Source organism: Giraffa tippelskirchi, chromosome 3 (assembly GCF_054371585.1).
Source record: "Giraffa tippelskirchi isolate mGirTip1 chromosome 3, T2T-mGirTip1v1.2.pri, whole genome shotgun sequence".
In the NCBI taxonomy this organism is placed as follows: Eukaryota; Metazoa; Chordata; class Mammalia; order Artiodactyla; family Giraffidae; genus Giraffa; species Giraffa tippelskirchi.
This window is the reverse complement of record NC_137277.1, coordinates 31,534,119-31,550,953: the sequence shown is the minus strand read 5'-3', so window position 1 is coordinate 31,550,953 and position 16,835 is coordinate 31,534,119. Positions and strand designations below refer to the sequence as shown.

The 16,835-nt window shown below is 43.6% G+C and overlaps 1 protein-coding gene across 1 annotated transcript in view; it reads right to left on the bottom strand.

The window, feature by feature from the left end:
• Positions 1-602: 602 nt before the first annotated feature.
• HS3ST3A1 (heparan sulfate-glucosamine 3-sulfotransferase 3A1) overlaps positions 603-16,835 on the bottom strand; it is an 83,821-nt gene continuing 67,588 nt past the window's right edge. The window contains exon 2 of the mRNA XM_081580656.1: positions 603-1,517. Coding sequence (XP_081436782.1) covers positions 896-1,517 — 622 coding nt within the window. The 3' untranslated portion in view covers positions 603-895. The remainder of the gene's footprint in view (positions 1,518-16,835) is intronic.

Genomic DNA, 16,835 nt, shown 5'->3' with positions numbered 1-16,835 from the left:
GTAATTCCCCTCACTTCAATTCAGTCGGGATTTCCACCTCTTGGGGTTCTTTAGCAAGCAAAAACTGCCTCTTAAAAGACCTTGTGTCCAGGACAGAGTGGTTTCCTTGAGCACAACTGTGTAAGGTGTCTGAGCGCCATAAGGCTTGCCTAGAACTCAAAAGCAACAGGAAACCCTCCCCAAACTAGCCAAGCATTTCTAAAGGACGTCTGTGCCTTTCCCATTCTCCCTGGGAAGAGGGGCACAAAACAGGGAATAAGTGGAAGGTGGAGTTTTGTCAAGGGTCCACCATCTGGCGGTAAGATACATCACTTAACCTCCCTGATACTCAGTTTCTTTATCTGTAAAATGGGGATAATAGCCTTCCTCTTCTATGGTGTTCATCACAGCTGAGTATAAGGATCAAGAAAGATGTATTTGAAAACACTGTGATATCCGAGAAGTGATAGGTAACCGTATAGAATTCAGGAATTCATAGAAATCAGGAAAGGGTTTAAGAAAAAGTGGCACAGGAACAAAATTAAAGGGAGAAAAACATCAGGAGAGATATCAAATTTATCTGGGCTGTGTTAAAAAAAGAGAGTGAGCTATACTCTCAGGAATTTCTTGAAAGTTTTAATGGTAACTGACACTCATACTTAATAACTGTGCACGTAAAACATAAAATAAAGATGGAAAATGGATATTCGCGCAGGTTTCCTTTTTTATCAAAACCTTTGCGGTTGGTTGTTCATGCCAGTGAGGGTGGAGAGGAGAACAATCTCTTTAACATTCATGGAAAAAAAATACTGAAACAAATATCGGCAGCGCAAATATTAAGCTGCTTCTTCTCTACCGACTGGTAAAAAAATATATTATCTTCTGATATTTTCTTTTTTCTTTTTAAATTATAAGTTCATCCGTCCCAGCCGAAGTCGTGGCCCGTCATCTGGTAGAACTTGCGGTTGAAGGGCCGGTAGAAATCCCGCAGCTGCCGCAGCACCTGCGCGTCGATCTCAGGGTGGGGTCTGCCCTTGGTCTTGCCCAGGCAGTGGGGGCGGCCGCTGCCCTCCGCCTTCTTGAGGCAGGGGAAGCCCTTGGTCTGGTTGAAGTAGAAGTGCTTGTCCGAGATGATGCGCTTGAGGCCCAGGAAGTCCTGCACGTGGCCCAGCTCGCCGGCCGGGTCGCGCACCAGGCGCTCGCCGCTCACGAAGAGCATCTGGCGGGCAGGGAAGTGGCGCAGCCAGCGCTCCAGGTGCTCGGCGTACAGGCCGATCTGGATGGCGCTCCACGAGCGGTCCACCAGGCCCGCCGAGCGGTTCCGGAAGGCCAGGCTCTCGAAGCTGGGGATGTCGGGCCGCTTGGAGAGCGTCTGCGTGTAGTCCGACACGGCCCGGGTCACCGGGTCCCGCACCACCACCAGGAGCTTGGTGTCCTTGGACATGGCCGAGATGCGTGCGGGCGCCTCGCGCGTCACGAAATAGCTGGGCGTCTTCTCCATGGTGATCTGGCCATCCAGGGTCCTCGGCATCAGGTCCCTGCGCGGAGCAAACAGACCAGGGCAGGTCAGAGGTCACAGCTCTTTGGCCACACGTCTCCAAGTCAACACTTTTTAAAAATTGATTGTTAATGGGAGGTTAACTGCTATACAATGTTGTGTAAATTCCTGGTGTACCACGTGAATCAGCTATAGGTATACACATAACCCCCTCCCTCCCACCCGCCCCTCCATCGCACCCGTCCCCCATCCCACCCCTCTAGGTCATCACAGAGCATCGAGCTGCAATGTCAACACTTTCAATCCTGGCTCCATCTAATTACAGTTGTAGAAACAGGAAAAAATGTAAGCCAAATTTCAGAGCTGAGAGATACAGGAACTTCCCTCTGAAGCTTGGAGGTCAGATGTTCTCTATCCACCTAAGATGTGAAGGCACCTTAGTTTAGGGTAGAAGGAGTAGGATTCCACATTCTCTGAGATCCTCTCCTGGTGTCACCTCTCCCTTATTTTCTGCCGTATCCAGCTTTTAGAGGGCCCTGAAGATCTGACATGCAAACCTCAGGTCCCCGAGTGGAGCAGAAAGTGGAGCAGAAAGTGGAGCAGAAAGGCACAGTAGAACCAGGAGCCTGAGCGCCTTCCCCTAATGGACTCTGTGAGCTGCTTCCTAGGAGAGCAAAAGTCTTATGCACCCAGAGCAGGGCGGCCTGAGTTCAGGTACCAATCGCTCCCCTTACTAGGTACGTGACTGTGATCTCAGAGAAGTTGCACAGACACTCTGCACCCTAGTTCCTCGCGGATGTACTTTATGGGAAATAATAACACTATTTTGACCTCCTATGGTTGTTGCGATGCTGTGTAATATTAAAGGTATTAATATACCTCGACAGCTTAGAAAAGTGCCTGGCACAAAATAAGTGCTATGTAATTTTTTTATAATCATCAACCCACAAGGCTGTAAGAAAATAACCTTGATAAAATTCTTTTAGGTGAATTAGAATATTGTAATAAACACAATTATACAGCAGCGAGATGGTGTTAAAATACCCTGAGCCCTTTTTGTGGTTTTCTTATAAACAAATAAATTATAATCAACATAATATCCTTGTGTAGTACACAAAATATTTCTCTTTATAATTCCTGAACTTTTCTATAACAAACAAGACTTATCAAATAATCCATCTTTTATCATCTAATAATTTGAAATGCCATCCTTATAATAGTTTAAATATCGTGGTCCCTCTCTCTATTGGTCCAACTGTCATGTTAAGTTACTATCATGTTATGGTAATATATTTTAATGTACATCAAAGTAAATTCTGACTCTGTTGTTCAAAACGTTCTTGATGATTCTTGTCTGTTTATTCTTCCTGACAAATGTTAGGATCACTTGTCATGTGGGGGAAAAAAAATTCCTGTTGGAGTCCTGTTGGAGAGATTGCTACCCAGTTCAAGCATGAGAAAGGATGGGTCTCAGAGCCAGTCCAAAAGTACAAGCAGGTGAAATAAAACCTATGTATTTTTCCAAAAGTGTACTGCCATTAAATCCACTATTTTTATCATAGATTTGAAATATGTATCTGTATGATGTTGTTTAGTGGCTAAGTCATGGCCAACTCTTTTGTGACCCCATGGACTGTAGCCCACCAGGCTCCTCTGTCCAGGGGACTTTCCAGGCAAGAATCCTGGATCCCTGAGATCTTCCTGACCCAGGGATCAAACCCAAGTCTTGTGTCTCGTGCACTGGCAGGCAGGTTCTTTACCACTAGCGCCACCTGGGAAGCCCCAAGTCATCTAATACTGGTGCTTTTGGGGGTTGAGGATAAGAAAGGGACTAGAATCTTCAAATACATTTACAGTTTCTTCTGTGGTTATTGTTTTTTTGTAATGATCTGCTTCACCTTCGGTGAATTTTGTCAATTAATATTTTTCTAAAAATCACCCAGTTGAGTAGTTGAAGTTTTATGCCCTGTCTCAACTATAATTTTATGGGTTTTTTTCCTGCCTTTCTTTCTAGTTTGGTAGATGACTTTTCAAATTTACTTATTTGCATTTTACTTTTTTAATGACATTTATTCTTTTTCTGTTAATGCTTTGTTCTTCCAATTTAATTAACTGAATTTTTTTAGTTTATTTATTATAATTTCTCTCATCTCAAGTAATAAAAACATTTTGAAGCTACTATTTTCCCTTTAAGTACAGACTTGGTCAAATTCCCCAAACTTCGACATGTACTGTTGGTCATTTGCATAACTTCACAAATATTTAGTAATTGCACTTGATACTTTTTCTTTTTGGTCCAGGCATTAGGATTGCTTTTACTTTTATTAAATTCTGATGGTTGACTTGCTGGTTTCATTCATAATTTTATTATTAATTTCTATTTCACCTTTGTAATAAAAAATGCACTGTGTGTTATGTGAGTCTGCTTATGTTTGATTTCCTGTAATTTTATTCCTCCTGTATATTTGCTAATTGTACATTATGAAAAATTGCAAATATACACCAAAGTAGGGAGAACTATCACATACATCTCACGTAACTTACATCCAACTTCAAAAAGCAACTGACCGCCAATTTCATTTCCTTCCTAACCCTCTGTGTCAACTCCCCCATCACCCCAAATGAATTACTTTGACGTTTATCTCAGACATCATGTCAATTGCTTCACAAACAATCTGTTGCTATGTGCATTTATACCTGGCACAAATTCTTCAACATTCGTGGCAATAAGCCACTGATGCTGGCTTAGTTTAATGATACAGATCTCCTCACAATTTGCTTTTTTGGATATTTTAGTCAGCTTATCTTTACTTTTCTTTTGGAGGGGAAATGATAATTAGATAGCTGATTCCTGTTGCTTTTTTCCTTGTTGATTTAAGAAATCTGCAATTCCTTTTTCAGAACTTTTAACTGTGCCCCCATCCCCCTTTCTTAGACACAGCTGAAGGTCTGGGTAAGAAAAAGCAAAGACCAGGGAGGTCTGTGTTGACACAAAGGAGACACAGACGGTCATGACTGCCTGTGTAAAGCTGGGGCCACCGTGTGACACAAATCCACAGATTTTGTTACTGTGTACGTGTGTATGTATATATATTCACAGTGACAAAATCTGTAGATTCGTCACATATACACACACGTATATGGGTTTCCCTGGAGGCTCAGCAGTAAAGAATCTGCCTGTAATGCAGGAGACTTGGGTTCAATCCCTGGGTTGGGAAGATCCCCTGGAGAGAGGAAGGGCAACCCACTCCAGTATTCTTGCCTGGGAAAGCCCATGGACAGAGGAGACTGGAGGGCTACAGTCCATAGGGTCACAAAAGAGTTGGACAGGACTTAACAACTAAACAACATATATATATATATTTTTTTTTCCCCTTCATGGAACTGAGAAGTCAGCTAGACCAACCTACTTTGGAAGCTAAGGAGATGAGCTTCACTTTTATAAGATGAGCCAGGAGCTCTAAACAGAAACTGTTGGACTATCTCAGGGAAGAAAATTGGATCAAATGTGTGAAAAAGTTCTGGACTGTAAAAAGGCAAACATCAGACACCACTGAAATGATAAGAAGGAGTATTCCATGATTTTTTTTTAAAGAGTCAGCATTCTTGCCTTCTTTCCTATCATCTCTGACTTTTAACCACTTGACCTCGTATTTTGCCAGTAGAATAGAGATAAGACCCTTCAGATGGGAGCTGCCAGTGGGCAATCTCAGTCTTCCTGCCCTCCGGCCCCAGGGAGAAGTACAGACTCCCCAGCAGCCTGTCAGCGGAGATTAAAGTCATAGATTGTGCCGGCCCAGAGGAAATATTACCCATATCCCTGAAAAAAAGAAATGCTATTTTAAATTATCTCGATAGGGTAGGAAAAAGAGCTATCCAAAGTAGGAGGAGTTTGAAGAGGAAACAGTTAAAATAGGATTTCAGAGGAAAAACACATTAGTTACTGTCATCTTCAGGATGAGGAAAGTGGACGGGATGGGGAGTCTGAGTGAACTAGGGCTGCCGCTACCTGCTTTCTTCATAAAGGAAGAAATGCAAGTGCAAGTAAATCCTTGATGAGGCTTATATTGCAGAGAATTGTTGCTTTGTAAAAGGACTCATCTCAGAATTCTTTAACTAGCCATCTCCCTTTTAAATTCTTAGGTTCGTTTTGTTATTGCAACTTGAATTTTAATGCTCAGAAAAGAGCCCCTTTATCACACAAAACAAAATGCACATATATGTTGGAATACAGTATTTCAAAGTGTTTAGGCGAATTTAGACATCTTCCTTCCTTACTGGAGTGAAGCATGTACTGTGTCTGTTCTGTGTAAGGGCTCAGCCTGGGACACACAGTGGAAGAGCCACCCAAGCACAATGAGAGCTTCTCAGAAACACCGAGCAAATGAGGGGAGCAGAGAGGCGAGTGCAATGAGAAGACATGCGGGTTTGTCTAAAGACCGGACAAGCTGGGGTTCAGGGAGAGAAATTCTGGTGAACAATGCACAGGGTGGGTCCTAGGACGTCTTAATTTTCAGGCAAACAGGATTGGCTGTTCCATTCACTTTGCAGGAGTGAAAATAATTTGGAGACATTTTATAGTAGAAATGGGTAGGATAAAATGGTAGAAACTAGAATTCTAAAGCAAAATTAGAGATGCTTATTTGTTTTCTCCTGAAGATGTCAAGGAGAAGATAGGGTTCACAAGAAGGAGTTTCACAAACAAATGCAGGATTATTACCAGGTGCGTGGCACACTTTTGTTCTTTGTCCCCAAATTAAAAAAGAAGAATTCACCACAGCCAAAGAGTAGAAGCAATACAAGTGTCCACAGAGGGCTGAATGGGCAGACAAAACATGATCTAGCCATACTGTGGAATATTATGCAGCCTTAAAAAAGGAACAGAATTCTGACACCTGCTGCAACATGGATGGGCGTTGAGGCCTTTATGCTGAGTGAAATAAACCAGGCTCAGAAGGATACAGACTATGTGATCTCACTTGTATGAGGTCCCTAGAGGAGCTAAATTCACAGAGACAGAAAGTAGAATAGTGATTGCCAGGGCTGGGGGCAGGGGGAGGGGGAGTTTGTATTTGATGGGGATTTTAGTTTTGCAAGATGAAAAGAGTTCAGGAGAGCGATCGCTTAGCAATGTAAATGTACTTACTGCTACTGACCTGAGACACTTAAAAATGGCTAATATGGCAAATGTTATGTTATGTCTATTTTAGCCTGATTTCTTTAAAAAAAGAACTCACCCAGAAGATAAAGACATAAAATTGTATCGATAGAAATGAATTAGACAGCCAGTTACAAAAACTGGATGATTTCTCCTATAAAAAGCTCAAAAACAGGCAAAACCCACCTCTAGTGTTAGATGTCAGCTCAGCTGTTGCCTTTGGTGGGGTGGGGGGGTGGGGGGGAGGATTAGTGACTGAAAGAGGCCACAGGGGCTTCTGGAAAGTCAGGAATACCCCAGTGCAGGATCTGGGTGCTGGTGACATGAGTGTATCCACCCTGCGAAACATCACTGAGTCAGATCCTAGGATCTGAATCCTTTTCTGAACGGCGTTATACTTCATTAAAAACTTATAGCACATATAAAAATAAATGGACAAATTTTCTATAATTCTCCAAGGAATACATGGATTTCAAGGAGGGCATTTGCAAAGTTTCCTTGGTGGCTCAGTGGTAAAGAATCTGCCTGCCAATGCAGACGACAAGGGTTCAATCCCCGGTCTGGGAAGATCCCTCATGCCGCAGAGAAGCTAAGCTCGTGCACCACAACTACTGCAGCCTGTACCCTGGGGCCCATACTCCACAATGAGAAGCCACTGCAATGAGAAGCCCACGCATTGCAGCTAGAGAGTAGCCCCCGCTCGCTGCAACTAGAGAAAAGCCCGTGCAGCAACGAAGACCCAGCAAAGCCAAAAATAAGTAAATAATTTCTAAAAAAGGGCATTTGCTAAACCAACTACATCTCCAATTTGTGAAAGTTTAGTTCATAAAGAGACAAGGATTGAGCTTCCATCTCTAGGAACCAATGATCCTCCCAGGGACCCCTTGCCCCTCCCCCCGGGTAAGTTATCAGAACAGGAGCTGCCTGGCCTCTGTCCCAAATGAGATTCTCCCAGCGCTATAAGTGCCTCGGAGCTCACAGTATCATGGAGGATGTGTCTCTACAGTGCGGACACAAGCACAGAGATAGCTGAAGAATGTGGTATGCTTGCAAAACATTTATCAATGGTTTTCTCCTGTAAGATAAGATAGACATTATGCTCCCATTTTTTTTCTGAGGAAGAAGCTGGAAATTTAGGCAGGAAAAGCAGCAGGTCCAAGCTCCCATGGTTGTCTATGGGAGGTGATGGATGGTCCTCCCAGTGCCTGCGGCCAGGTTATCCCTGTCGCACAGGATGAGAGAAAAGTCAGCAGAGAAGAGCGATGGGAAAAGGACATGCAGAAGGTGACTGGGATGGAGCCAGTTCGATGGATGCAGACCCCGATAACGTGAGAAAGTTACCCCATAGGGTGGCTGTGAAGAGGCTGAAAGGCCCAAATTGAACACAGATGAAGGAATTTGTCTGTTTGAAACAGGGGAGCTGCATGAAATTAGACTGAAAAGGGGAGGGTGTGATTAACGTCAGTGAGAGATTAAATCTGAGTCAGCGTACAAGTCAGGATGGATTAGGAAAGCCCTGCAGGTAGTTAGATATATCTGGGGAGGCTCTTCCAGTGTGATCCCAACTTGAGGAGCTGAGGACCTGGGTTAGGGGCTGATAGCGAGGAAGAAAAAGGTGGTAAGAAAGGGAAGAATACTGATGGGGGGCCACAGAGGGCCATAAAACTGATTTATGGAGCGAACAGAGGAGACGTTTTCAAAGAAGATCCCAAAGTTTTACAGGTGGAAAATGATAGAAACTTTACTTTAAAAAAGCTCCCCAAACAGCTCCCCAAACAAAAATGCAGTTGTATTGCATAGCAAAAGAAAATCTGCTCAATGTTATGTGGCCTCCTAGTAGGAGGATTTGGGGGAGAATGCATGTGTATGTATGGCTGAGTCCCTCTGAGGGTCACCTGAAACTGTCACAATATTGTTTGTTAATTGGCTATAGTCAAAAAAAAAAAAAAGTTAAAAAAATAAGACCATCGCTACTCTCCTTATTTTTATTTAAAAAATAACTAATGGAAGAAATACATCACTTAATTTATATGATGAATAAATAGAAGAGAAAGAATCTTTCACATGAGAAAAAAAGATTTCTGCCTAAGAATTCTAATGGAGACAAAAGACAACACATGATTGCTTTTATCCTAAAACATGGCTCAGATGGATCATACATCTCCATGAAGAAAACGGAGTTTCATGGGAGTTTTCAAAACTGGGAATAGAAGTGTGGATTAAGCTTTGATTCTGATGTTAAAAGCTGTGTGACCTTAAGTGGATCTCTTAAGTTCTCTGGGCCTTGGTTTCTTCATCAGCAAAATAAGACCACCGTTTCCTATGTCTTAGAGACCATCCAAGTTCTAAGGTTCCACGTATGTTCAGGGCTTTAACTCATTAGTTACCTGTCAGATTGAAAGTTCCATCCAGCCTCACACTTGCTGCTTTCTTCTGAAGTGTGACTACCAATCAACTAAAAAGATTTTTGCAAATCCTTAAGCAGGGCAACTTGGCATCAATAGAATTGACTTCAGAATCAATGAGGTTGAAAAGAATGCAGCTCCAGTAGCAGACACCAAGGCAAAGTGCTGAGGCTGGTTCAGATGAAGGCTGCCTTGGCATCTCTCTGGTGCCTGGAGGCAGCAGAAAGACCAGCTAGTCCATCCACCAGCTGAGTAATCTTGCTGCCTTCAGGAAGACAGGGACAAAGGAGACCCAATTCTATATCTGTTTTTGGTTTGTTTTTTTTTTTGGCCGCGGCATGTGGGATATTAGTTCCCTGACCAGGGATCAAACCCTTGTTCCCTGCACTGAAAGTATGGAGTCTTGACCACTGGACCACCAGGGAGGTCCCGAAGGAGACCCATCTCTGCACCACTCATCCTCGGTGGCCAAAACATCAAAACAAGATGTCACTGCCAGAAAGTGAAGTCCACAGAAAAGAACAGTCAGGAATTACCAATAACAGACCAATAACAGGCACAGGACAGTCAAGAATTCAATTCCAAGTGTCTTAGAAAGAACATGATGAAGACAGAAGCAAAGGAACCCATACTTAGCATTTACCATAGACCGAGATCTGATGTATTCTTTCCTGCATCTCACAACAGTGAAAAGCTAGAATACTGGCATAATTTCTCAGAAGAGGCAATGGGCTCAGAGAGGTAACAGGAGTTGTCCAAAGACACAAAGTAATGAGTGAAAGGGAGAGAATGAAAATCCAGGTCCATTCTGCCCCAAAGTACATGCTCCTTCCACCTTCCCGGACCCCCAGGTGACCTGGGCAGGGGTCTGTTGGCAGATGGCAGATCCATCGCTGACATTTGGTCACAACGAGGGAATATTACAGGCACTGCTTCCCTAGCCACCTCAAGAGTGTGAATCATTCTGCCTGGAATCTTGCAAACAGGTCGCAGACACTGCCTGTTTTTCAAAGGCTTTCTTCTGTAAGGGAAGGACCTGAGTTGTAAGGCAAAGGTAATTTACTTTGAGAAATAAATAAATCTGGCCCACGTACACATACGTTTTTTTTTTTCTTTTAGTCTCTGCAACCAAACAGAACTGTGTGTCTGTTTCTGGAAACCTCCGGCAGCAGGAAATTCTAGGGAAAACATGCTCTTTTCATGGCCATGGAGTGAAGGTGGTTCCCAGGGGGGCCCCCGATGGCGTGAGCTGGGAGCAGAGGAAGCAGAGTAACCCCGGTGCCGCCGGGCCTGCGTCCCCGGGCCAAGGGCAGCTATGGCAATATTTCTTTTCCTGCTGGCGTTATGTGGGACCCCCACTCCAAACGTGCCTTGTGAGGCTGAAAAGAAAACTCCCTTTTGCTGATTTTTTTGAGTTGGCTTCTGTAGGAAAGGAAGATGTATGGTTTTGGAACCGGCTCCTACACTGACCAAATCTCGATGTGCAGATCTGATAAGCAAACTGTCGTCAAGACATCCAAGCATCAGACTTAAAGGCGGATACATTTCCCAGTGCCCTGAAAGCCAGTGTTCCTTCTAAACATCAGAACAATCAAGTAAAAAGACAGAAAGAGATGGTTCTCATCCTCTGCGGGCTTACAGACAAAGGAAACCAGTTTATTTCAAGAAAGCAACACAATGTTCCTTGGCACTGCAGAGGAGGAGACCGAAGTCAAGGATTCTTGGTTGATAATGTGGGGGAGCCTCATGAAAGGCCAGAAAATACATCTGGATCCAGGTCATGGAGAAGGGCAGTCCTGAAGGGGAAGAGGCAAGGGTTATCTGGGATCATAAATTCAATCCACAATCCTTGATGTCTGTGTGGGATCTCAGAGTTTCCCAAGCAATTTTTCTACAGTTTTTCTCATCTGTGGACTCTTAGAAAATACAAAAATAGACCAGTATCTTACATGGCTCATTGCTCCACCCTCTTATTTTCTCCTTCTAAGTTTACTTCATTGGGAAACTCATGTGTTCATAAGATTGAAAATATCCTTTCTAACCTCATTTACAGCATCCCAAACTGTTTTATTTTTATTTATTTTTTTAAAGTTTTTTTTGATGTGGACCATTTTTCAAGTCTTTATTGAATGTTACAACATTGCTCCTGGTATACGTTTTGGTTTTTTGGCTGCAAGGCATGTGGGATCTCAGCTCCCGGACCAGGGATCGAACTCATGCTCCTTCATTGGAAGACGAAGTCTTAACCACTGGACACCAGGGGAGTCCCCCAAACTCTGTTTTAAAATGGTGTCTGCCTCTTGGGAACTGATGTGCCTCTTTCAAAGTCCTCTCAAAATATCAAAGAATACCCAGAAAGAAAGCCCTAACCCCATTCAAAGCTAGACTTAGCAGACCACCTAATAATAGTGGTAGAATCTATAAAGACAACCAGAGTCTAAGAGAGGATCTGGAAAAAGATAGGGACTTTCCACCTGTCCACAGTGGGTCTATCTCTGGATGTCAGGTCCAGATGTTCTTTATGCATCAAGATAGGAAGAGATGATCATTATTCTGTCCAGGTGCCCAGGTTTCAACACCTGTGCTAGCCTGGGGGTAAGCATCTCCTTGACTTTTCCATCCTATGTACCACTGATGCCTCCTCCTAGTTTTGGCCTTGGTAGAGATCCACACTTTGCAAAGTATTCACAAAGTGTTCTAGAATTTGCGGATAAAGAAAAGTATCTCATGGGCATTCCCAAAGAAAGGCAAACACAACAGCACAATATCTAGGCTACGGATACCTATGAAGGTGGGGGAGGGGTTGGCATAGACCTGAGTAATAAGGTCCCGAAATGTATAGAAGATTATGAAGAGAAAAATCTGAGCTGTTTCTACTGAGCTCAGTTTTATTTCACTGAAAGAAGCATCCAAATTACATCTTCAGGTAGGCAGTGATTCCAAACACTTGGCATCTAGGAGAATTTAAGCGAAAAAGCAACCTTGAGATTTCATTTCAATTGAACAGCAGACAAAGAAAAATGAAAAGGTCAAGTGTCCAAGAAACAGAGGGGACAGCGAAATTCAACTAGAATAGAAATGATGAGATGATTGGATGGCACCACTGCCTCAATGGACATAAATCTGAGGACACTAAGAGAGACAGTGAAGGAAGGGGAGCCTGGCATGCTATAGGCCATGCGGTCACAAGGAGCTGGACACGATTTAGTGACTGAACAACAGAAATGTCTTAACATTCTAAATCTAGTTATAAAAAATGACTATAGAAAACAGTATTGGAGTTGGAGTTACTGCAAAGAACTGACTCACTGGAAAAGACCCTGATGCCGGCAAAGATTGAAGGCGGGAGGAGAAGGGGTGACAGAGGATGAGATGGTTGGATGGCATCACTGACTCAATGGACATGAGTTTGAGCAAGCTCTGGGAGTTGGTGATGGACAGGGGAGCCTGGTGTGCTGCAGTCCGTGGGGTCGCAAAGAGTTGGACATGACTGAGCAACTGAACTGAACTGAACTGATAGAAAACAGAGATAAACTGAAATTAAATTAGGATCTAGAGCCTAAATAATATTTATAAGCTCTTAGAAGTGTGTGTGAGAGAGAGAGAGACAGATTATAGAAAGACAGAGAGATCAAGAATGAGCTGAGGAAAGTCAGACAAAGACAAATACAATTGGATATCACTTATATGTGGATTCTAAGATTGAGGGCAGGAGGAGAAGGGGACGACAGAGGATGAGATGGCTGGATGGCATCACCGACTCGATGGACATGGGTTTGGGTGGACTCAGGGAGTTGGTGATGGACAGGGAGGCCTGGCGTGCTGCAATTCAGGGGGTCACAAAGAGTTGGACACGACTGAGCGACTGAACTGAACTGAAAAAAAATGACACAGATGAACTTATTTACAAAACAGAAACATACTCACAGACATAGAAAACAAACTTATGGCTACCAAAGGGGAAAGGTTGGGGAAAGAAGGATAAATTAGGTGTTTGGGAGTAACATACAAAGCCTACTATATATAAAATAGATAATCAGCAAGGACCTACTGTAGAGCACAGGGAACTATACTCAATATTCTGTAATAACCTACATGGGAAAAGAATTTGAAAATGAATAGATATATGTATATGAGTCATTTTGCTGTACACCTGAAATGGACACAATATTGTAAACCAGCTATACTCCGAGTGTGTGCTCAGTTGCTTCAGACGTGTCCAACTCTTTGCAACCTTTTGGACTGTAACCCAGGGGAAACACGCCTGCAAGAAGAGAGTCAAAATACAATCTGTCCAAATGGATGGACAGCAGGGTCCTGCTGTATAGCACAAGGACTATATTCAGTATCCCATGATAAACCATAATGGAAAAGAATACATGTATGTATAACTGAGTCACTCTGCTGTATAGCAGAAATTAGTACAACATTGGGAATCAACTACATATCAATACAAACTTTTAGATATATACATATACATATGTATATCTTAGCCCTGAAGCATGCTAACTTGCTTCAGTTGTGTCTGACTCTTTGGGACCCTCTGGACTGTAGACTACCAGGCTCCTCTGTCCACTGGATTCTCCAGGCAAGAATACTGGAGTGGGTTGCCAGGCCCTCCTCCAGGGTATCTTCCTCATCCAGGGATTGAACCCGGGTCTCCTGCGTCTCCTGCATTGTAGGCGGATTCTTTACTCCTTGAATTACGAGGGAAGCCCCCCACCATATTCCAATATACAGTAAAAACCAAAAAAAAAAAAAAAAATGAGCTGGAGAAAAGGAAGTAGGTAGACTGTACTCTTGTGGGGGCAGCATCACTGAGGGATAACTGGGAGGAGTCTCAAACCACCCCCCTGACCCAGCCTCGTGGTTTCACAGAGGCAGGAGCCTCTGAAAAAACCCAAAGCTAGATGGACTCAAGGCTTGGCTTAGACCCTGCTCACCTGAGCCCTGGTTCACCGTTGTCTCCACGATACAAAATTCTTCTCAAATTCTAGAAATAAAGCGAGCTCTGGGTTTGACCACGCTGAGGTTTCAACTCGCTAAACAATAAAGTTCATCCCTGCAGGGGAAATTCCCTTGTGGTCCTTTTGAGGCAGGAATGATGCATTAAACACGAGCCTCGATAAAAGGAAGAGCTGTTCTTCATCCTATCTGGTACTTTTAACCATGTTCCAAGATCAACCATCCAGAGGAGACGTGGAATTCCTCATTAGGCGGGCAGGGTCGGGGCCGAGGGTGGGGCCAGCTCTCCTAGCTCTTCGGCCACAGTCAGGGCTGCAGCTATGGCCAGGGCCATGCACACCCCCAGTTCAGCTCATTTTGGCTCCAGACAGGGTTTTATAAACGACTGGCCTGAGGGCTGTCAGCTTCTGTGCAGCTGCAGACGGATCCTCTCATCAGCCTGGAATTATCAGCCCTTCGCATACGTGCCACTACAGATAAGGCAAGAAATGTGCTTTCGTGGCTTGAAATTGACAATCTAAGGACAGTAGAGCAGCCGAGACATGTGGGGGCAGGATGAGAAAAACCCTGACATTTTAGAAAGCCTCTTTGTTACGTTTGGATAAAGATGCATTTTTTTGTTGTTGTTGTTGGTTTTGGTTTCCTTGATTTGTTTGTTAGGTTCTGGACACAGAGTGGGTGCTCAGCAATATGCCTGCAAAGTTTATTTATTTATCTGTAAGTATTTTTGGCTGCTCTGGGTCTTCATTGCTGTGCACGGGCTTTCTCTAGTTGTGGTGAGCAGGCTTCTCACTGCAATGACTTCTCTTGTTTCGGAGCACGGGCTCTAGGGCACTCAGACTTCAGTAGTTGCAGCACGTGGGCTCAGTAGTTGTGGCATGTGGGCTATCGAGCACAGGTTCAGTAGTTATGGCACATGGGCTTAGTTACTTCTTGGCACGTGGGATCTTCCCAGACCAGGGATCGAACATGCGTTTCCTCCGTTGGCAGGCAGATTTTTTACCACTGAGCCACACCATGGAAGCCCCTGTCTTTAAAGTTCAAAACAGGAAAATCAACGTGAAGCTGTGATTTTTCAGGGTTTGGGGCCCTGGCCTCCCTGGGTGTTCTTTCTAAAATGTGCCATCAGGACCTGCCATCAGCTTCCCTGGGGTTGAGCTGCAGAAAATGACCTACGTCCTGTCTCACTAACAGACCTTCCAAAATAATCTCACTCTGGTGAGACGAAACCAACCTCCAAAATCATGGTATCATGGTGAAGTGAGGCAAACGGACAAAACCAACTTCAGAAGAGCGATCATTGAGGGTCCACAGATCCACTCCATCGACAAGGTTGCCACCTGTGCCGCGCAGGAGGAGAAAATCACAGCTCCAGCAGGGACTGGGCAGCCCGCGGGTCAAATCCAGTTATTTGTCTCAGTAGCAAATAGTGATCACAGAGCCAGGCCCTTTGCTTACAGAGAGTCTGTGGCTGACTCTGAACCTGGACGGCAGGTCGAGTACTTGTGACGGAGACCAGATGGCCTGCAAAGTCTAAACTATTTATGATCTTGACCTTTTCAGAAAATGTCTGCCGACCCCTGCTTTAGGTCATTATTGCCACCAGAACAAAATTATCATTAAAATCTTGACGGTAATGTAATTAGTATTTTGCTGAAATGAAGCATGAGAAATGAATTGTACTGCAGAAGATGTAATTGCTCATGATGTGTGCGTGCTTCCATTTGTTACTCACCCACACATCGCTGGTCCATCCATAGACCCAACTGAGCAATAACAATTAAATCGAGTTACCTCTGGTATTTTGCCTAAACTTTCAGACACATAAAAACAATAGATTTAAGCATTATTGTTTTTTGTTTTGTTGTTATTAAGGAGTATTTCAAATTCAAATATTTCTTCTATCAAAATAGAAGAACAGAATATATTTTGTTTAACAGTTTATTAGCTTGGTTTATCACTTTGGAAATGTTTAGACTCATGGGATGTTTAGATGCATGAGTAGTTCTGTCCAGGGACCTGTTAAGCACACAAAGAGGATGTACCAGGCCTCAGAGAGGTCATCACAGAGAAAAAAGGCAAACAGACAAAGCTTTGACTCAAAACAAGCCTGAGGGTCCCCAGGAACTGGACTTTCGGAATGAAGCGACTCACAGGGAGGCTCTCCAGGGCAGGGAGGCTCTCCAGGGCAGAGATGCTGCAGGCATGCAGTCACCACCTTTGTGTAACGGAACAGGAAGGAATCTCTCTCCTATCAGTTCAGGGAAACAAAACGCCGCAGGCTGCAGGGTGTGATCCCAGAGAAAAACAGCAGCTTTCCAAAAGACTTTTTTTTTTGACTGCAGTGGGTCTTAGTTGCAGCATTCAGGTTCTTTAGTTTTGGCATGTGGGAGCTACTTCCCTGACAAGGGATCAGATCTGGGCCTCCTGCGGTGGAAGCATGGAGTCTCAGCCATTGGACTGCCAGGGAAGTCCCCAAGGTTCATTGTAGAAAACTTAGGAAGTTTAGAGAAGCCCCAAATTCTACATTCAGAGGTAGTATCTTGAAGTCTATCCATCTAGGCTATTCTATGCAATTCTTTATAACACTTGTGAAATGAGATCATTATGTATGCAAACCATTCTGAACTGCTTTTGAGCACTTAGAAACAGGAAATTCCTGACCTTAAATACACACTGACTTAATTTTAAATGATCGTGTAGTATGCTATTATATGAACTGCCACGAAGTGTTCAGTGAATTCCTTATTGTTGGATACTTAGGTTGTTTCCAAAGTTAAACATTTCATTCATGTTTAATTATTTCCTTGAAGTAGAAGAGAAGGTGTGT